Raw genomic sequence first — 22,622 nt, forward strand, 5'->3', positions numbered from 1 at the left:
CCCAGATCGAGGGAGATTATCAGTGGTCTTGTATGTCTTCCATTTCCTAATAATTGCTCCCACAGTTGATTTCTTCAAACCAAGCTGCTTACCTATTGCAGATTCAGTCTTCCCAGCCTGGTGCAGGTCTACAATTTTGTTTCTGGTGTCCTTTGACAGCTCTTTGGTCTTGGCCATAGTGGAGTTTGGAGTGTGACTGTTTGAGGTTGTGGACAGGTGTCTTTTATACTGATAACAAGTTCAAACAGGTGCCATTAATACAGGTAACAGGTGGAGGACAGAGGAGCCTCTTAAAGAAGAAGTTACAGGTCTGTGAGAGCCATAAATCTTGCTTGTTTGTAGGTGACCAAATACTTATTTTCCACCATAATTTGCAAATAAATTCATTAAAAATCCTACAATGTGATTTTCTGGATTTTTTTCTTCTCAATTTGTCTGTCATAGTTGACGTGTACCTATGATGAAAATTACAGGCCTCTCTCATCTTTTTAAGTGGGAGAACTTGCACAATTGGTGGCTGACTAAATACTTTTTTCCCCCACTATAAGTATCACATGATCTCAGTATATATACACCTGTTCTGAAAGACCCCAGAGTCTGCAACACCACTAAGCAAGGGGCACCACCAAGCAAGCGGCAACATGAAGACAAAGGAGCTCTCCAAACAGGTCAGGGACAAAGTTGTGGAGAAGTACAGATCAGGGTTGGGTTCTAAAAAAATATCAAAAACTTTGAACATCCCACGGAGCACCATTAAATCCATTATAATTTTTTTAAAAGAATATGGCACCACAACAAACCTGCCAAGAGAGGGCCGCCCACCAAAACTCACGTACCAGGCAAGGAGGGCATTAATCAGAGAGTCAACAAAGAGACCAAAGATAACCCTGAAGGAGCTGCAACGCTCCACAGCGGAGATTGGAGTATCTCTCCATAGGACCACTTTAAGCCGTACACTCCACAGAGCTGGGCTTTATGGAAGAGTGGCCAGAAAAAAAAACATTGCTTAAAGAAAAAAATAAGCAAACACGTTTGGTGATTCCCCAAACATATGGAAGAAGGTACTCTGGTCAGATGATACTAAATTTGAGCTTTTTGGCCATCAAGGAAAACGCTATGTCTGGCGCAAACCCAACACCTCTCATCACCCCAAGAACACCATCCCCACAGTGAAGCATGGTGGTGGCAGCATCATGCTGTGGGGATGTTTTTCATCGGCAGGGACTGGGAAACTGGTCAGAATTGAAGGAATGATGGATGGCGCTAAATACAGGGAAATTCTTGAGGGAAACCTGTTTCAGTCTTCCAGAGATTTGAGACTGGGACGGAGGTTCACCTTCCAGCAGGACAATGACCCTAAGCATACTGCTAAAGCAACACTTGAGTCGTTTAAAGGGAAACATTTATATGTCTTGGAATGGCCTAGTCAAAGCCCAGACCTCAATCCAATTGAGAATCTGTGGTATGACTTAAAGATTGCTGTACACCAGCGGAACCCATCCAACTTGAAGGAGCTGGAGCAGTTTTGCCTTGAAGAATGGGCAAAAATCCCAGTGGCTAGATGTGCCAAGCTTATAGAGACATACCCCAAGAGACTTGCAGCTGTAATTGCTGCAAAAGGTGGCTCTACAAAGTATTGACTTTGGGGGGGTGAATAGTAATGCACGCTCAAGTTTTCTGTTTTTTTGTCTTATTTCTTGTTTATTTCACAAGAAAAAATATTTTGCATCTTCAAAGTGGTAGGCATGTTGTGTAAATCAAATGATACAAACCCCCCAAAAATCATTTTTATTTCCAGGTTGTAAGGCAACAAAATAGGAAAAATACCAAGGGGGGTGAATACTTTCGCAAGCCACTGTAATTTTCCAACTGAACATGTAAATGTACATTTGCATTCCAATAAGCATTACATTGTGAACAATGCATTTTTGAATTGTGTAATATGAATATTATGATTCTAACTTCCAGTGTATTTAATAATAATTCTCTGCTAAATCTCTTTAAAGTCTTTAACTCTTTAAATGTTTTAAATGTGACCCATTCTCTAAAGTACATACTGTGCTTCAAAACATTTAAAATTTCCTGTCTTTTTTCCAGGCTCTGTTTTCGAACATGGCCAAGAACTCCATCCACTGGTTCCGGAAGGGACTGCGTCTCCATGACAACCTGGCCCTGCTGGAGGCCCTGCGTGATTCAGACACGGTGCACTGTGTCTACTTCCTGGACCCCTTGTTCGCTGGCTCCTCCAACCTGGGGGTCAACAAGGTGGAGGTGAGGAACAACCGTATCTATTCATCCATCAACCAACCAGTCAATACGATTCTATTGTCCCTGTAGATTGAAATGCATTGTGCATGCTCGGAATGCTGATGTGTTATTAACATACATACAATTCTATGGTTATTACAGTGTTGTTATAGTGTTATTACAGAGTGGGTGTTGTAGGCTGGGTTGGACTCTGGTCCATTGGAATTCAAGAAGTAAATTGAAAGTCTAATTCAAGATTTGTAAAAATCTTTATTGAAAATCAATGACACTGAATTGGCCCAGACCCAGGTGTTCTAGTGGTTATGGTTTTGTGGTGGTTCTCAGAACAGCTCCCATCACACAGTTGCCACTATCTGACCTTGCTAAAGAGGATGGTAGTATGGATTGATCAGATGTGCCAGTGGAAAGCCTGGATCTTGACATCACCAGGTAGTAGTTTGGACCAGCAGAGTACGGATTGCAGCAGTAGGCCTATATTGTAATTATGTCTGCTTTCAAGATGAAATTAGTGACTTCTGTATGTAGCTAATGTATTATGGTAGGTTATGAAAGTTTGTGGATCCTATGTTTGAGTATTCTCTGGGTATCTACTAGGCTATTCTCTTTTAAACATCAGTTGTTGGCAAGCATGTGAAATAGTGTAGGGGTGCTTATTCCTTGGTCCTCTTAACTTAGAGGAGGAATACTAATGGGATGAATAGCAGGCAAAAGCAACAGCTTCTCTTTTCCAGTCACAGTTAAGAGAGTATTATTAGTGTAATAGACACAGAAAAGATTTCCCTCCCAAGTATTTACTATTGCTTCGGCCAGACAAATGTTATTTTCACTTTCTGTACAATTTAATTAATCCCCTCTGGGGCATTTTGTCTGGCATCTTTCAAAAACCAAAGAGTGTAGAGCCAAGGCCTGTAAAATGGTGTCGTTCAGGCAGGGAGCCGGTTTAGTGTGCCGAAAGAGAGTTCCGTTTCCTGAGTCAGTGGTTGCTATTGGGATGACCTACTTTACAGCAGGCTGTGCTGTGGCAGAGCGGCCTAGCTGGATCTCTAACTGCTCAAGCAGTAGGAGGCGGTAGTGGCCCTCAGATCTGCAACTGGATTAGCCATCTTTTCAACTGTAACACCTATGCTTTTTGCCCTTTTTTATTTGAATGTTATTTTTTAAGGAAAAGTGCTAGTGTGAAGCAACAGACGGATATAGCAGGCCTATCGGGTTATCTTGTCTCTCTCCACAGTGTGTTTATCATTGTCTTCAAAGGTGTTCAGGTGTTTACTCAAAACACTAGACAAACACACCATGTACCCCCTGCTGCTCTCCTCTCAGGGGGCTGTTCTTAAGTTTAGAAGAAGGATCACAGCATTTTCTGATGACTACATTCAGTCAGTCAGTCAGTCAGTCACCTGGGATACTATGCTGGGATGCTGCTAACTCAACCATGTAACCATGGCACAGTTTCATCCCAAATATTACATCTGCAACAATGAGGACTGAATCTGTGCCTCAATGACATTTCTTACTGCATAAATGCTAGAAAGGGGATGTAAATGCAAAAAGGCAAATGTGAGCTTCAGACAGTTTGTGTGAAATAATAGTTGTTGAAACCTGCATTATACATGCAGTGATGTAACAATTATAATATGATCATTACATCACCATCATAACATAACTTATGGACATATGATCAAAGGGCGTCGGTCTGCTTCTTGGAAAGTGATTCAGAGTTGATGTATTTATATCCTGATCCAACAAACATGTTCTTATTAATTTACTTATAATGTATTATTTAGTGGGACTTATTAGGGTTTTATCCAATCAAACATGGTGTCAGGTCTAAGTTGTAAACATGAGTCTCTTCACACTCTGAGAATGCCCATAAAGCAGTGTCCTCTCCAGCATGGCCATAAAGTTATAGTCGTCGTCCCTCCTGTGTTTCAGGTTCCTGCTGCAGTGTCTGGAAGATCTAGACGCAAGCCTTCGGAAGCTCAACTCTCGTCTGTTTGTGATCCAAGGCCAGCCAGCCAACATCTTCCCCTGACTCTTTAAGGTGAGACCCCATCACCCCTTTCCCCTCCACCTCACCCCTACCCTCTCCCCAGCCTCCCTCACCCCCTCACCCCCAGGGACAGCAAATATCCACCATACTAAATCAGTGTTTGCTGACCATTTTAAAGTCAATCAGTATATCTTGTATTAACCCCAGTGTGTGTCTGCTGTGTCCTGACCTGTCCTCTCAGGACTGGAACATCTCCCGGCTGACATTTGAGTGTGACTCTGAGCCGTTCAGTAAGGAGAGGGATGCAGCCATTAAGAAGCTGGCCACAGAGGCTGGAGTAGAGGTCGTCAGCAGGACCTCACACACTCTACGACCTGGACAAGTGAGTAGGACACCCGGATGACATCCTCCTCTTCTCTCTGTAGGATCATAGAGCTGAATGGGGGTCTTCCTCCTCTCACCTTCAAGCATTTCCAGACGTTGGTGGGCTCCATGCCGCCCCCCAATGCCCCAGTAGAGGCTCTGTCCCAGGCCAGCATGGGTCGATGTGTCACCCCCGTCTCAGACAACCACAGGGACAAGTACGGAGTACCCCTATTGGAGGAGCTGGGTAAGACACCGACTCTTACTTATTGCAGGGTACTATCACATAAGATTGCTCCTATTTTGCTCATGTTTACATTCTCCTCTCTCTTCTACCCTCAGGTGAAGACGAACGGCAGCCCCCCCATCTCTCTGCTGTGGCGTGAGTTCTTCTACACGGCCGCCACTAACAACCCCCGCTTCGACAAAATGGAGGGGAACCACATCTGTATCCGCATCCCCTGGGACCGTAACGCAGAGGCGCTGGCCAAATGGGACGAAGCCAAGACGGGCTTCCCCTGGATCGACGCCATCATGACTCAGCTGAGGCAGGAAGGCTGGATCCACCACTTGGCCAGACACGCTGTGACCAGAGGAGACCTGTGGATCAGCTGGGAGGATGGGAAGAATCAGCTGGGAAGAATCAGAAGAGATACATTGATAGATTAATTTGTATTTTAAAAATAATTACTAAAGGATTTCACCCCAAATACAGTATAAATGTGTGAACGGTGTTAGAGTTATAATGTAGTGTCAACCCACTAACAGAGGGGGTGAGTTAGAAACTGCTGAGACAAACATTCCAGGAGGAAGGAGACTTAGAAGTATTTAAACATTCTGTACTGTGGAAATATACAGACCGCCTAAAGGTGGGCGGAGCAAAGTGCCTTTGTGTGAAGTGGTATAAAAGCTGTATATGTGTTTGGGCGGCAGAGCTCTCCATGATTAAATAATACAGATCATTCTTGCTGGTTGTGGACCTTTGTTTAATTCATGATTAAAACCAGAGCCTTACACCCTCTGGGAATTATTCAGAGCATTAAGTTTAATTAGAGAGATAAATTCTCATGACATACATATTATGTGTGAATGACTGTTGTTGTTCTGTGTGTGTCTGTCAGGTGTTTGAGGAGCTGCTACTGGATGCAGACTGGAGTGTGAACGAAGGCAGCTGGTTGTGTCATTCCTGCAGTTCCTTCTTCCAGCAGTTCTTCCACTGCTACTGCCCTGTGGGCTTCGGACGAAAAATAGATCCCGAAGGAGACTTCATTAGGTTGGTATATCTACACGCACGCACACACACCCACACACACAAGACGCACATACACACACACACACACACACATACACACACACACACACAGTATCTTCTTTATCAAGTCATACATTAGCAAGGCTGTTCTGTCTGACTACTGTCTGTATGTTGTGCTGAACCAGCTCCTCTGGCAGTTGTGACGAGGCACTGAGTTTTAATTGCTCCCTCTGCTTGCAGACGCTACTTACCTGTCCTGAAAGACTTGCCAGACAAGTACATCTACGACCCTTGGAACGCCCCCATAGAGGTGCAGCGTGCGGCCAAGTGTGTGGTCGGGGTGGACTACCCCAAACCCATGGTGAACCATGCAGAGGCCAGCCGACTCAACATAGAGAGGCAAATCTACCAGCAGCTGTCCAGATACAGAGGACTCAGTAAGTATTTTTCTCCCTCCCTTGCTTTGTATTGAACTCTCTCTCACTCTCTCTCTCTCATTTCTTTTTCACTCTCTTCCTATCACCTGCCCACTCTCTCTCTTTCTCTCGCTCTCTTTCACTCTCTGAATCTCTCTTGCTTTCTGTCTGTCTCGCTATCGCTCTCTTTCTCACACCTGGTCATTCATTATAACTCGTGTCTCTCTCCTAATAGGCTTACTAGCAGCTGTGCCAACCAGTCCCATTGAGGATCTGAATGCGGTGGCATCGCCCTCTACTGGTAGAAAATACAGTGTGCTCAGCGGCCATCATGGTGAGCAAGGCTCATAGCAAGGCTCATTTGCCTAAACCTCCTTAGATACTATTCATACATTATCCCAAATATTATCACACCACGACTGCAAAGTGAGCACACTCCTCTACCTTCCTCTGAACCTCCCCTCTCCCTCTCTTCTCCTCTATCCAGGCCGTAGTAGAGAAAACAGAAGTGTAATAGTGAACGGTGAGAAGCTGCCGGGACTCAGTGGAGTGAGACCACTACCTGGACCAACATACACTCACAGTAAGTCTAGATACAGTATATAATATCTGACTGGACACAGACTGGTCACTTACAGTGTTATGTAGAGGAGGAAATTCTTATGGGCCTATTTCAGTTTGCCTCTTGGTCACTGCAGGCTGTGGAATGGCGCACAGAGAGCAGGCACGATCGTCCAATCAGCAACTCTGTCGGACAGGATGTGCCCATGAGTTTGCTGTGCCTCAGTATCCAGGTCGTCTGGCCCGGGACGGGGCTGGGAAGAGGGGGCGGGAGTCGGAACAGGAAGTGGGTAACGACTTTCCGGCCCCCGCCTTCAAGGTGCAGCGACACCACAACCACGTAAGTCAGGGGTCAATGTGTGTGTTTACGTTCTGTTTTCTAAAGTCTATGTTATGTACCTGGGGGGATGTCACAAAGAATGATCGATAAGTTACAAAATAGTCTGAAATATTCATATTTCTGAGTTCATAAAGATAGAACTTTAGGAGCATAGTAAAACAGACTCAATATTATCAGTTTATCAGTGATCCACCTTTGTGATACTATAAACCCCTCTGGGATTTACAGTTGAAGTCGGAAGTTTACATACACTTAGGTTGGAGTCATTAAAACTTGTTTTTCAACCACTCCACAAATTTCTTGTTAACAAACTATAGTTTTGGCAAGTCGGTTAGGACATCTACTTTGTGCATGACATAAGTAATTTTTCCAACAATTGTTTACAGACAGATTATTTCACTTATAATTCACTGTATCACAATTCCAGTGGGTCAGAAGTTTACATACACTAAGTTGACTGTGCCTTTAAACAGCTTTGAAAATTCCAGAAAATGATGTCATGGCTTTAGAAGCTTCTGATAGGCTAATTGACATAATTTGAGTCAATTGGAGGTGTACCTGTGGATGTATTTCAAGGCCTACCTTCAAACTCAGTGCCTCTTTGCTTGACATCATGGGAAAATCAAAAGAAATCAGCCAAGTCCTCAGAAAAAAGTCTGGTTCATCCTTGGGAGAAATGTCCAAATGCCTGAAGGTACCACGTTCATCTGTACAAACAATAGTATGCAAGTATAAACACCATGGGACCATGCAGCCGTCATACCGCTCAGGAAGTAGACGCGTTCTGTCTCCTAGAGATGAACTTACTTTGGTGCAAAAAGTGCAAATCAATCCCAGAACAACAGCAAAGGACCTTGTGAAGATGCTGGAGGAAACAGGTACAAAAGTATCTATACAGTGAGGGAAAAAAGTATTTGATCCCCTGCTGATTTTGTACGTTTGCCCACTGACAAAGAAATGATCAGTCTATAATTTTAATGGTAGGTTTATTTGAACAGTGAGAGACAGAATAACAACAAAAAAATCCAGAAAAACGCATGTCAAAAATGTTATTAATAGATTTACATTTTAATGAGGGAAATAAGTATTTGACCCCTCTGCAAAACATTACTTAGTACTTGGTGGCAAAACCCTTGTTGGTAATCACAGAGGTCAGACGTTTCTTGTAGTTGGCCACCTGGTTTGCACACATCTCAGGAGGGATTTTGTCCCACTCCTCTTTGCAGATCTTCTCCAAGTCATTAAGGTTTCGAGGCTGACGTTTGGCAACTCGAACCTTCAGCTCCCTCCACAGATTTTCTATGGGATTAAGGTCTGGAGACTGGCTAGGCCACTCCAGGACGTTAATGTGCTTCTTCTTGAGCCACTCCTTTGTTGCCTTGGCCGTGTGTTTTGGGTCATTGTCATGCTGGAATACCCATCCACGACCCATTTTCAATGCCCTGGCTGAGGGAAGGAGGTTCTCACCCAAGATTTGACGGTACATGACCCCGTCCATTGTCCCTTTGATGCGGTGAAGTTGTCCTGTCCCCTTAGCAGAAAAACACCCCCAAAGCATAATGTTTCCACTTCCATGTTTGATGGTGGGGATGGTGTTCTTGGGGTCATAGGCAGCATTCCTCCTCCTCTAAACACGGCGAGTTGAGTTGATGCCAAAGAGCTCCATTTTGGTCTCATCTGACCATAATATTTTCACCCAGTTCTCCTCTGAATCATTCAGATGTTCATTGGCAAACTTCAGACGGGCATGTATATGTGCTTTCTTGAGCAGGGGGACCTTGCGGGCGCTGCGGGATTTCAGTCTTTCACGGTGTAGTGTGTTACCAATTGTTTTCTTGGTGACTATGGTCCCAGCTGCCTTGAGATCATTGACAAGATCCTCCCGTGTAGTTCTCCGGCTGATTCCTCACCGTTCTCATGATCATTGCAACTCCACGAGGTGAGGTCTTGCATGGAGCCCCAGGCCGAGGGAGATTGACAGTTCTTTTGTGTTTCTTCCTCCTTCCCTCAGCCAGGGCATTGAAAATCGCACCAACTGTTGTCACCTTCTCACCAAGTTGCTTGGCGATGGTCTTGTAGCCCATTCCAGCCTTGTGTAGGTCTACAATCTTGTCCCTGACATCCTTGGAGAGCTCTTTGGTCTTGGCCATGGTGGAGAGTTTGGAATCTGATTGATTGATTGCTTCTGTGGACAGGTGTCTTTTATACAGGTAACAAGCTGAGATTAGGAGCACTCCCTTTAAGAGTGTGCTCCTAATCTCAGCTCGTTACCTGTATAAAAGACACCTGGGAGCCAGAAATCTTTCTGATTGAGAGGGGGTCTCTCACTGTTCAAATAAACCTACCATTAAAATTATAGACTGATCATTTCTTTGTCAGTGGGCAAACGTACAAAATCAGCAGGGGATCAAATACTTTTTTCCCTCACTGTATCCACAGTAAAACGAGTCCTATATCGACATAACCTGAAAGGCCGCTCAGCAAGGAAGAAGCCACTGCTCCAAAACCGCCATAAAAAAGCCAGCCTACGGTTTGCAACTGCACATGGGGACAAAGATCGTACTTTTTAGAGAAATGTCCTCTGGTCTGATGAAACAAAAATAGAACTGTTTGGCCGTAATGACCATCATTATGTTTGGAGGAAAAAGGGGGCGCTTGCAAGCCGAAGAACACCATCCCAATCGTGAAGCACGGGGGTGGCAGCATCATGCTGTGGGGGTGCTTTGCTGCAGGAGGGACTGGTGCACTTCACAAAATATATGGCATCATGAGGAAGGAAAATTATGTGGATATATTGAAGCAACAAATCTCAAGACATCAGTCAGGAAGTTAAAGCTTGGTCACAAATGGGTCTTCCAAATGGACAATGACCCCAAGCATACTTCCAAAGTTGTGGCAAAATGGCTTAAGGACAACAAAGTCAAGGTATTGGAGTGGCCATCACAAAGCCCTAACCTCAATCCTATAGAAATGTGTGGGCAGAACTGAAAAAGCGTGTGCGAGCAAGGAGGCCTACAAACCTGACTCAGTTACACCAGCTCTGTCAGGAGGAATGGGCCAAAATTCACCCAACTTATTGTGGGAAGCTTGTGGAAGGCTACCCGAAACGTTTGACCCAAGTTAAACAATTTAAAGGCAATGCTACCAAATACTAATTGAGTGTATGTAAACTTCTGACCCACTGGGAATGTGATGAAAGAAATAAAAGCTGAAATAAATCATTCTCTCTACTATTATTCTGACATTTCACATTTTTAAAATAAAGTGGTGATCCTAACTGACCTAAGACAGGGAATTTTTACTAGGATTAAATGTCAGGAATTGTGAAAGACTGAGTTTAAATGTATTTGGCTAAAGTCCCTGAGACGTCTTAGTTTTGAGATTTGCGATCTCAAAGATTTACTATTTCAATTAGACAAAATGGTCAAATCAGTTTGGGTTTATCGTAATATAATCTTGGGAGCATATTATGACCCTAAATTCCCCACCCTAAATTCCCCACCTGGGTTGAACATGAGATACAGTCTATAATATGTTATGATGTAAATTATGTACAGTGGGGAAAAAAGTATTTAGTCAGCCACCAATTGTGCAAGTTCTCCCACTTAAAAAGATGAGAGAGGCCTGTAATTTTCATCATAGGTACACGTCAACTATGACAGACAAAATGAGAAAAAAAATTCTAGAAAATCGCATTGTAGGATTTTTTATGAATTTATTTGCAAATTATGGTGGAAAATAAGTATTTGGTCAATAACAAAAGTTTCTCAATACTTTTATATACCCTTTGTTGGCAATGACACAGGTCAAACATTTTCTGTAAGTCTTCTCAAGGTTTTCACACACTGTTGCTGGTATTTTGGCCCATTCCTCCATGCAGATCTCCTCTAGAGCAGTGATGTTTTGGGGCTGTCGCTGGGCAACACGGACTTTCAACTCCCTCCAAAGATTTTCTATGGGGTTGAGATCTGGAGACTGGCTAGGCCACTCCAGGACCTTGAAATGCTTCTTACGAAGCCACTCCTTCGTTGCCCGGGCGGTGTGTTTGGGATCATTGTCATGCTGAAAGACCCAGCCACGTTTCATCTTCAATGCCCTTGCTGATGGAAGGAGGTTTTCACTCAAAATCTCACGATACATGGCCCCATTCATTCTTTCCTTTACACGGATCAGTCGTCCTGGTCCCTTTGCAGAAAAACAGCCCCAAAGCATGATGTTTCCACCCCCATGCTTCACAGTAGGTATGGTGTTCTTTGGATGCAACTCAGCATTCTTTGTCCTCCAAACACGACGAGTTGAGTTTTTACCAAAAAGTTATATTTTGGTTTCATCTGACCATATGACATTCTCCCAATCCTTTTCTGGATCATCCAAATGCACTTGGGCAAACTTCTTTTTTTGTTTGTTTCTGGTGTCCTTTGACAACTCTTTGGTCTTGGCCATAGTGGAGTTTGGAGTGTGACTGTTTGAGGTTGTGGACAGGTGTCTTTTATACTGATAACAAGTTCAAACAGGTGCCATTAATACAGGTAACGAGTGGAGGACAGAGGAGCCTCTTAAAGAAGAAGTTACAGGTCTGTGAGAGCCAGAAATCTTGCTTGTTTGTAGGTGACCAAATACTTATTTTCCACCATAATTTGCAAATAAATTCATAAAAAATCCTACAATGTGATTTTCTGGAGAAAAAAATATATAAATTTGTCTGTCATAGTTGACGTGTCCCTATGATGAAAATTACAGGCCTCTCTCATCTTTTTAAGTGGAAGAACTTGCACAATTGGTGGCTGACTAAATACTTTTTTCCCCCACTGTAAATATGTCAGTTAGACTGTGGACTGTACATATTATTTACTGTGCTGTACTGTATGTGTGTGACACATAGCCAGATAGCCTGAAGACAAACTCCATAAAACCATTTCACAGGAGACCTGATATTTAGGTCTGGACTACTCATGACCTTTACGGTTTACCTTTGACCTCTAACCCTGAGGATCACATCAAGCTGATTGGTCAAATCAAATCAGCTGCTCTCTGTATAGAAAGTGTGTGTATTGGCCTCAGCAGTTCATCATGTGGTTTTTCCATCATGTTTCTAAAATAGAGGGTGAAGAATGATATTCTGGGTGGAGGATGTGTACTGCCTGGACAAGAAATCAGTGTTACTGCTGGTGGTAAACAAGTGGCCTACTGTATTAGACATACAGTAGTAATGTTCCATCTATCATGGCCTCTGCTGGGGACACTGCCATTGGGAGTTCTTCCCAGATTCACTAGCTTCTGAAAGATGTAGTACCATTACATTGCTTTATACTGTCTTCCATGTTGTAATGAACCAACTGTAAGTCACTCTGGAGAAGAGCGTCTGCTAAATGAGTAAAATGTCAAATGTAAATGTAATGTCAACTTTCTCAAATGTAATATCATCAGTGACCGGCAAGCAGAAAGTCAATCTTCAGTTTCAAAAAGCTAGCAGGAAGTCAATCTTCGGTTTCAAAACGCTAGTGTGTTTCATGTTGACTGGTATCATGTAGGTTATATGTTTTCATAAATCTGCTTCTTTTTATACAGATAGTTTTTTGTTTCCCTCTGTGGCTGTACATTATTGCTTTTGTAATAATTTTTTTAAAGAATTGCCAAAAAATTGCCTTCGCTTTAAATTTCATATAGATATACAGTGGGGAAAAAAAGTATTTAGTCAGCCACCAATTGTGCAAGTTCTCCCACTTAAAAAGATGAGAGAGGCCTGTACTTTTCATCATAGGTACACGTCAACTATGACAGACAAATTGAGATAATTGAGATCCAGAAAATCACATTGTAGGATTTTTAATGAATTTATTTGCAAATTATGGTGGAAAATAAGTATTTGGTCACCTACAAACAAGCAAGATTTCTGGCTCTCACAGAACTGTAACTTCTTCTTTAAGAGGCTCCTCTGTCCTCCACTCGTTACCTGTATTAATGGCACCTGTTTGAACTTGTTATCAGTATAAAAGACACCTGTCCACAACCTCAAACAGTCACACTCCAAACTCCACTATGGCCAAGACCAAAGAGCTGTCAAAGGACACCAGAAACAAAATTGTAGACCTGCACCAGGCTGGGAAGACTGAATCTGCAATAGGTAAGCAGCTTGGTTTTAAGAAATTAACTGTGGGAACAATTATTAGGAAATGGAAGACATACAAGACCACTGATAATCTCCCTCGATCTGGGGCTCCACGCAATATCTCACCCCGTGGGGTCAAAATGATCACAAGAACGGTGAGCAGAAATCCCAGAACCACACGGGGGGACCTAGTGAATGACCTGCAGAGAGCTGGGACCAAAGTAACAAAGCCTACCATCAGTAACACACTACGCCGCCAGGGACTCAGTGCCAGACGTGTCCCCCTGCTTAAGCCAGTACATGTCCAGGCCCGTCTGAAGTTTGCTAGAGTGCATTTGGATGATCCAGAAGAGGATTGGGAGAATGTCATATGGTCAGATGAAACCAAAGTAGAACTTTTTGGTAAAAACTCAACTCGTCGTGTTTGGAGGACAAAGAATGCTGAGTTGCATCCAAAGAACACCATAGCTACTGTGAAGCATGGGGGTGGAAACATCATGCTTTGGGGCTGTTTTTCTGCAAAGGGACCAGGACGACTGATCCGTGTAAAGGAAAGAATGAATGGGGCCATGTATCGTGAGATTTTGAGTGAAAACCTCCTTCCATCAGCAAGGGCATTGAAGATGAAACGTGGCTGGGTCTTTCAGCATGACAATGATCCCAAACACACCGCCCGGGCAACAAAGGAGTGGCTTCGTAAGAAACATTTCAAGGTCCTGGAGTGGCCTAGCCAGTCTCCAGATCTCAACCCCATAGAAAATCTTTGGAGGGAGTTGAAAGTCCGTGTTGCCCATTGACAGCCCCAAAACATCACTGCTCTAGAGGAGATCTGCATGGAGGAATGGGCCAAAATACCAGCAACAGTGTGTGAAAACCTTGTGAAGACTTACAGAAAACGTTTGACCTGTGTCATTGCCAACAAAGGGTATATAACAAAGTATTGAGAAACTTTAGTTATTGACCAAATACTTATTTTGCACCATAATTTGCAAATAAATTCATAAAAAATCCTACAATGTGATTTTCTGGAGAAAAAAAATTCTCATTTTGTCTGTCATAGTTGACGTGTACCTATGATGAAAATTACAGGCCTCTCTCATCTTTTTAAGTGGGAGAACTTGCACAATTGGTGGCTGACTAAATACTTTTTTTCCCCACTGTACATAGATTTTTTAATAACTTAATAATTGATATACAGTGCCTTGCAAAAGTACATTTTTACATTTTAGTCATTTAGCAGACGCTCTTATCCAGAGCCACTTACAGTTAGTGAGTGCATACATTATTTTTTTCATACTGGCCCCCCGTGGGAAACGAACCCACAAACCCTGCTCTACCAACATCCCTGCCGGCCATTCCCTCCCCTACCCTGGACGACGCTGGGCCAATTGTGCGCCGCCCCATGGGTCTCCCGGTCACGGCCGGCTACGACAGAGCCTGGATACAAACCAGGATCTCTTGTGGCACAGCTAGCACTGCGATGCAGTGCCTTAGACCACTACGCCACTCGGGAGTACAAAGTATCCATCCCCCTTGGCGTCTTTCCTATTTTGTTGCATTACAACCTGTAATTTAAATTGATTTTTATTTGCATTTCATGTAATGGACACACACAAAATAGTCCAAATTGGTGAAGTGGAATGAAGAAAATTACTTGTTTCAAAAGATTCTAAATAATAAATAACGGAAAAGTGGTGCGTGCATATGTATTCACCCCCTTTGCTATGAAGCCCCTAAATAAGATCTGGTGCAAACAATTACCTTCAGAAGTCACATAATTAGTTAAATAAAGTCCACCTGTGTGCAATCTGTCACATGATTTCAGTATATATACACCTGTCCTGTAAGGCCCCAGAGTCTGCAACACTACTAAGCAAGGGGCACCACCAAGCAAGCAGCACCATGAAGACCAAGGAGCTCTCCAAACAGGTCAGGGACAAAGTTGTGGAGAAGTACAGATCAGGGTTTGGTTATAAAAAAATATCCAAAACTTTGAACATCCCACAGATACCATTAAATCCATTTTTAAAAAATGGAAAGAATATGGCACCACAACAAACCTGACAAGAGGGCCCCCCACCAAAACTCACGTACCAGGCAAGGAGGGCATTAATCAGAGAGTCAACAAAGAGACCAAAGATAACCCTGAAGGAGTTGCAAAGCTCCACAGTGGAGATTGGAGTATCTGTCCATAGGACCACTTTAAGCCGTACACTCCACAGAGCTAGGCTTTACGGAAGAGTGGCCAGAAAAAAGCCATTGCTTAAAGAAGAAAATAAGCAAACACGTTTGGTGTTCGCCAAAAGGCATGTGGGAGACTCCCCAAACATATGGAAGAAGGTACGCTGGTCAGATGAGACTAAAATTGAGCTTTTTGGCCATAAAGGAAAATGCTATGTCTGGCGCAAACCCAACACGTCTCATCACCCCAAGAACACCATCCCCACAGTGAAGCATGGTGGTGGCAGCATCATGCTGTGGGGATGTTTTTCATCGGCAGGGACTGGGAAACTGGTCAGAATTGAAGGAATGATGGATGGCGCTAAATACAGGGAAATTCTTGAGAGAAACCTGTTTTTCTTCCAGAGATTTGAGACTGGGACGGAGGTTCACCTTCCAGCAGGACAAAGACCCTAAGCATACTGCTTAAGCGACACTCAAGTGGTTTAAGGGGAAACATTTAAATGTCTTGGAATGGCCTAGTCAAAGCCCAGACCTCAATCCAATTGAGAATCTGTGGTATGACTTAAAGATTGCTGTACACCAGTGGAACCCATCCAACTTGAAGGAGCTGGAGCAGTTTTGCCTTGAAAGATGCCAGTGGCTAGATGTGCCAAGCTTATAGAGACATACCCTAAGAGACTTGCAGCTGTAATTGCTGCAAAAGGTGGCGCTACAAAGTATTGACTTTGGGGGGGTGAATAGTTATGCACACTCAAGTTCTGTTTTTTTGTCTTATTTGTTTCACAAGAAAAAATATTTTGCATCTCGGCTATGTAAACTATTCTATTTCAACTGAAATTAAATAGTTGAAACACACTGACATTTTAATGTGAGCGGGCAAGTGTCTATAAACATCCCTCCCTGAGACAGATAAGCTACAACATTTGACTTGTTTAAATACACTTAACACAAGTACTGTATTTCTCCTTTTGGTACATGGAGTGTTTCAAAGTAGGTCATTGGAGAGCAGAAAAAATAACAATGTCAAGAGAGAGGATTCAATAGCTTGTCTGGCTGGTTGCCAGTAAGGCCTAGATTCAATACGGATTGCAGAAGATCTGCGTTTTAGCACGATTGACATTCAAAAGGTAATTTCCGATTGATACGACATGCAGCTTTTAACGCGGAACCATTGCCTTTAAAAAGGTGCATAGCAGAAAACAGGTGATCGGATTGAATGTAGCCCTTAGTTTCAGCAGTAGACTAGTCAACCTGTTGTGTTGTCCATAGTGATATAATAATATAATATATAATATGCCATTTAGCAGACGCTTTTATCCAAAGCGACTTAGTCATGCGTGCATAATTGTTTTTTTTTTTTTTTGTGTATGGGTGGTCCCGGGGATCGAACCCACTACCTTGGCGTTACAAGCGCCGTGCTCTACCAGCTGAGCTACAGAGGACCACAGTTTGGCACGAAGGCTAATAATAGGACTCCATATTGATCCAAACACTCAGACCCTTGAGGATCAGCAACACTCAAGAGCCCTTCAACATGGTAAGAGACATAACACAAACACAGAAACAGAGTATGCTGCCATTGGAGAAATGCAGTCCCAATGGACTTCGAGTCTAGTAATGTGGTACTTTCTCCAACTATCCATTTGGCTTCACCACTTAATGCCTGGGTACACCCCAGGCCTCATTTAGACATAAGCAAACAGTTGCAGAACGTTTAGCAATGGAAAACATTCTGCAACGAAAACAAGTTTCTATTGGACAAATTCAGGTAGGTCCCTCCCCATTTCATTGCGTTTTCTTCCTAGTGAATACACCCCTGGTAGCACTGACTTGAGACTACAAGGTACATCCCAAATTGTGAACGAGACAGAGGCACAATAAAGTCAAACTTCCCACAATACTTTATTATGTTGGAAAGTACAAAAGTACAAGCATACGAGACATTCATATCAGCATTCTCTACCAACAACAGCAAAGTCATGGCAGAATACAGACAAACCCAAACTGTTGCATTGAAATGCTGAGTTTCCATAGAAATGTTATTAAACGGCCAAAACAGACAGACAGAAACTAGCCCTCATCAATAAATATATATTTTATTTTGTGTCAAATTTATGACGTCTCCATTTCATATGCATCTATTGAATTACCATGATTAAAGTGATCATATCGTTTTGTCACCACATCAACCTAACAAGGCTATTGTCTCTCAGAATCACACCACCTCCAACTCTTATTTAGTAAAATGCTATCAAACTTTTCAGAAGTCCCAAAAAGTTATATCTTCAACACATGTTCATACGGTTCATTGTCGCATTTTGAAACAAGCTATGTTCTGTGTTAGGAGAGCGGTCACAAAAGAAGCTCATACAAAAATTCCAGCACATCATTATAAACCACAAACCAGGCTTTAAATGGTGGAAGAGAAGAACCCAACCAAGCATGTCTGTCTGTCTCCCTCTCTATACAACTACTTTATGTTGTCTTAAGGCTTCAGGGGGCCATGTAGGTTTGGATGAAGACCCCCTGTACACACTGCACAGTGAATTTGTGTTTTGAGGGGGAATGGAGGACGGTAAGGGGGAGCAGAGAGCGGGACGTATGTGACCACTGGCCTGAATAAACAGTAATCTCCCTCCTCAACACTAACAAAAACATAGAAAAGAAACGGACCAAAAACAAAACCGGGAAAGAAGGGGGAGGCTACTGAAGGCACTACTGAACAAGTTTCCCAGGTACAACTTAGTGAATGTGATGTACAAACAAACAAATAAAAAACGAACGAAAAATATCCACTTTGAACTTTGAAGACATGGCGACTAGCTTCGTCTCAACTCTCATCACTTCCTCTTCTGGCTCAGTCAGGGGGGGAGGGGCGATGCATCATGTTGTGTGTCCATCATCATCTCCTCCTCACTCTGCCTTGTCCTTTGTCTTGGATTTGAACGGAACTTTGCCGGCTACCGTGGAACCCACTGATGACACACCCCCGGCAACCGATGACACGCCCCCGGCTACCCCTTTCACCAGGCTGACGCTCATTGAGGGGACGGAGGTAACTGCTGATTTTGTGTACTCCAGACTCTTCCCGCCGAGCCAGGCGACTCCTCCTACTGTGGCTCCCACCAAAGTTTTACTGGCGCTGAACAGGCCACCCCCGACCCGCCAGATCATGCCCGGCTGGGTCACAGGGTGCTCCTTCCCTTCACCTTTAGAAAGAACACATGCAAAACACCTCAGTACAGAAATATACATACATACCAGATAGAGACATAACAGATAGCAAAAGACTAGATAGCGAAAGACCAGAGAGTGAGGAACACGCGTCATGTTTGTGTGACAGACCACCAGCAGTGTGAGAGAGACCAGCTTGGATATAGACCTACACCTACACACAATGAATCATATGATTAAACAATAGTAATGCATGTCAATACCTTGAGGTATTCTACTTAGTAACCACATTTCCATCCACAGTTTTTATCTGCAATAAGTCAGTTTGGTGGAAACACCACTGGTGAGAAAATGCAAATATTGTAAAATATGCATAATGAAAATATGCACATTATGCATATTTTAGAATATTCGCATGTAAATCTGTGGCCAATTGGACTGAAACCAAGCGACTGAGAAACTCTCTCCACAAGACTGACAAAGTACAACCCTAGCCCTTGATCATGACTCGCAGTTCCATTACACATAAGAGTCATTGGACGAAGGAGTCTTCTGTACGAATAAGTTTTGTTAAGAGCCCCGACGCTCAGTCTGAACATTAATACGCTTTGCTTGCGGTACGGTTTCAAAAGCACAAGGACCTTATCTTTCATATCAGCAAGAAATACTTTTCTAAAAGCTAAAAGGTTAAATTGATACACACCCTGATAGGGTTAGTGTTCCCCACATGGTCATATCTTGTTTACGGAAGACAAGAGGCGACCACCTGAGCTATCTAGCATGCTCCGAACATCTGTGTGTGTACGTGTAACTCCGGAAGTGTAGTTTTGTCAGATTAATGTGAAAAACTGCTACAGTACATTTACATTTAAGTAATTTAGCAGACGCGCTTATCCAGAGCGACTTACAAATTGGTGTATATTTTTTATTTGAAGGATTCTCTCTCGCTGATGAAAGATAAGGGCCATATGGTTTCGAAAACCTTATTGCAAGCGATGATTGACGTTTCTAAAATGTTAAAAAACAGCTTCGGAATTGTAGTACACAGGAGGTCTTTGTGGGCGAAGCTAATGACTGAAAACTGTAGGGAGAAGGCAGAATGCCGCCTTGAGAGCTAAGTACAACCCTTACCCTATCACAAACAAACATCTTCCCTTAATACATCTCTACAGTTTCTTAAAATAGCAACACAATCCTTTACCCTGAATTGCACCTTATCCCAGATGGTTCAAGAGTACCTTGACAAACTGGCGCTTTAAATATGCCCACCAAGAGAGATGGCTACAGCACAGAGAGATATTGAGCAATGCAGTGGGCACTGTTGATGATGCGTTATTTACCTGCTGTGGGCTCGCTTTCAGTAGACTCAGGTTCTTCTCCCACGAGACAACCTTCAGGCTGGGGCTCTGGGGTGGCGTTCACGTTCTAACAGAACAAAAACAATATAGATTAGGCTAGAATGCATATGATTTAATAAGCAAGTTCATTCAAGTAGCATATCTTACAAGCTGTTAAACTACCACTAACACTATAAGCCTGTTGGCAAAGTCAAAACAGTATAATCAAACTAATTTAGAAATGTATTTCTGAATAGAACGACCGGTGCAAATTCTGAGCAGCCAGCCATGAAAAAAGTGTTCCAGGCATAAGTAGGTTAAATAACAGCATATTATTAGTAAGGCTATGATTTGGGATTTCTTGCACAACACGTTCAATTTGACAGGCCCGTCAAGCACAACCAACGTTCAAAACCAGTTCTTGTTGATGTTCAAAGTTCTTGCTCGTTGTAAAACCATACGACAATCATTGTTTGCTTCGTGTTTACTTAAATTCCCTTTTGTTAATCAACGAAAAATTTCAAAAAGATGACAAAGCTAAGGCTACAGGCTTTTAAATGGGTCTTAGAAAGTCATCCCGTTGTGAAAGCTCTAATTATCTGGTTACGTAGGCTGCGCAGGGAGAATAACACTTACGAAATGAGAACGAAAGCGAAATGTAATACATCGTCAATAATTTGGGCTATAGATTTAGTTTAATATTTTTTCATTAACCTACTGTTTGCTTGAAAGGACGCACTGTGCATCACTCAGTCTGGATCTAATCAATTCCATGCGTTATTTCGTTCGTGCGCAATTGTTTTATCATACCCCAATTGATATGCAGTAGCCTATCACTTTACTTATCGTAAGCACATAAATGCATTGTGAAAATTAAATCGATACAAAAGGCCAGACAAATCCTTACCTTCACCATGTTTCCAATATTTTCTGATGGCCGCTTGTAGAAGAGAATGCTACGTCTTTTTAAAAAACGCACCTGAGACGAATAATTGGTGCGCTCGTTTGTTTTCCTGAAAATCTTATCGCAATTTCCAGGCTGTGCCTTTTTACTTTTGTCCAAACTCCTCTATTCAAAGCTATACTTTAATAGCGTGCTGCCCTGTATTTCAACGCACGTAAAATCGTACTTTCGCAGTTTCAAAACTTTTCCTTAAGAAAGTATAGGATGTATCTTGTTGGTTCTGCCGACGTGGCGCCTCAACTACTGCACTCGTTTTCTCCGGATCTTGCGTCACCTCAAACAGACTGCCGCTCTCTTTATTTTATTCATGAGTACTACAGGGCAGACGGAATACATATTTTTCAGGCTTCACTTAAAGACAACATGTTATGTAATGCGGCCAACTTTTGAGTGGCCTTTTGGACTATAGCGGTCAAAAAGATCATGACATATGATTAATTCACAAGGATCAGTACATATTTTATCTTTTGGTAATACATTAATTCACCCAAATAACACAAAAGATGAGTCATTTATTAGGTTTATTTATTCAGTATTTGTCCATGTTAAAGATGTACAAAAAAACATGTTACACCATACCAACGTTATAATAGTGAGTGTTGGTTGCCATGCCAACGGCGATAAGGTTGTTCTGAATAGACAGGCAGCTGCACCACTGCCAGCCCAGAGAAAAACATCTCTCCACTACTGAATGGTCTCCTGTGATGGCAGTGATTCACATGCCATATAGACTGTAATGAAGAAGACTGTGGCTCTTCCAATAATAGATGTGAGGTCTGGCTGTCACACCTGCAGCCTACTTCTCTCTGTCACGTCCTAGATTCAAGCCCCTTGACGTCCTGCCTTACCGAGGCATGTGGAGCAGATAAAGTATGACGGTTGAATGAACATGTCTGCGTTCTTTGTCTTAAGAGTTTTCAGTTCTGCAATGTTTATGCCTCGGCTTCAGAGCCTTCCACAACAAGATGCAACAAAACAGGTGCACGTGAAATTCAATGCAACAGTCTGTGTCCCAGTCTCTGTACCTAAGACCACTAGGCTACCAATGAAGTGCAAAGAAATGCGGGTGTACGCACAATCATGATAATTGCACTTTTAGCTAGCTTCTTCCATGATGTAGCTAATATGTCACTCCTGGTCTTGAGTGTCAGAGACACTGTGTGTGTGGACACTGACAGTGAAATGGACTATCTGACAACTCTGTGATTGTAAGGACAGCATCTCTGTGCAGAGGCTTGGGAATACATACAGCCACTCCAACAGGAGACTCTTCTTATCTCCCCAGACCACACTTCGTCAGTTCCCAGCCTTTGTACCCAACATGGTTCCTCTGCATGTTGCCTCTCTTGGCTTTCAGAGGCAGTAGAGCAGGTCTTGGAAGAAAGCAGCCACAGTTGATGCTTTGTTGATGCTTCCTACCAGAGATTGTCCTGAAGACATACTGATGGGAATAAGACTACTCTGCATGGAAAAGCTGGCCACTGCTTTCAGATCAGATGTTAAAGGTGGGAGAGGAGGCCATTGATACAGTTCCTTGCAAAAGTATTCATCCCCCTTGGCCAGGTCTCTGACCTCCTCCCTATAGGCTTTCTTATCGTTGTCGGCGATCAGGCCTACCACTGTTGTGTCGTCGGCAAACTTAATGCTGGTGTTGGAGTCGTGCC

General features: G+C 42.9%; 1 protein-coding gene and 1 pseudogene across 1 annotated transcript; one reads left to right on the forward strand and one right to left on the reverse strand.

The window, feature by feature from the left end:
* The first annotated feature begins 2,112 nt into the window (after positions 1-2,112).
* LOC121574638 lies at positions 2,113-18,042 on the forward strand (annotated as a pseudogene).
* Positions 17,362-21,244, reverse strand: LOC121575987 (transmembrane protein 263). Its single transcript, XM_041889288.2, has 3 exons — positions 20,902-21,244; positions 19,998-20,082; positions 17,362-18,692 (listed from the first exon to the last, which is right to left on the reverse strand). Exons 1-3 carry the CDS (start codon positions 20,908-20,910, stop codon positions 18,397-18,399), a joined length of 390 nt encoding a protein of 129 aa, XP_041745222.1. The 5' UTR covers positions 20,911-21,244; the 3' UTR covers positions 17,362-18,396.
* Between the last annotated feature and the right edge of the window lie 1,378 nt (positions 21,245-22,622).

The sequence above is a fragment of the Coregonus clupeaformis genome, chromosome 10 (genome assembly GCF_020615455.1).
Source record: "Coregonus clupeaformis isolate EN_2021a chromosome 10, ASM2061545v1, whole genome shotgun sequence".
Lineage (NCBI taxonomy): Eukaryota > Metazoa > Chordata > Actinopteri > Salmoniformes > Salmonidae > Coregonus > Coregonus clupeaformis.

What these genes read in the sequence shown, in the direction of transcription:
- LOC121575987 (XM_041889288.2), bottom strand. An exon ending in TGAAAGCGAGCCCACAGCAG is followed by an intron (nt 18,693 to 19,997) that starts GTAAATAACGCA and finishes TTCTTTCTAAAG; the next exon opens with GTGAAGGGAAGGAGCACCCT.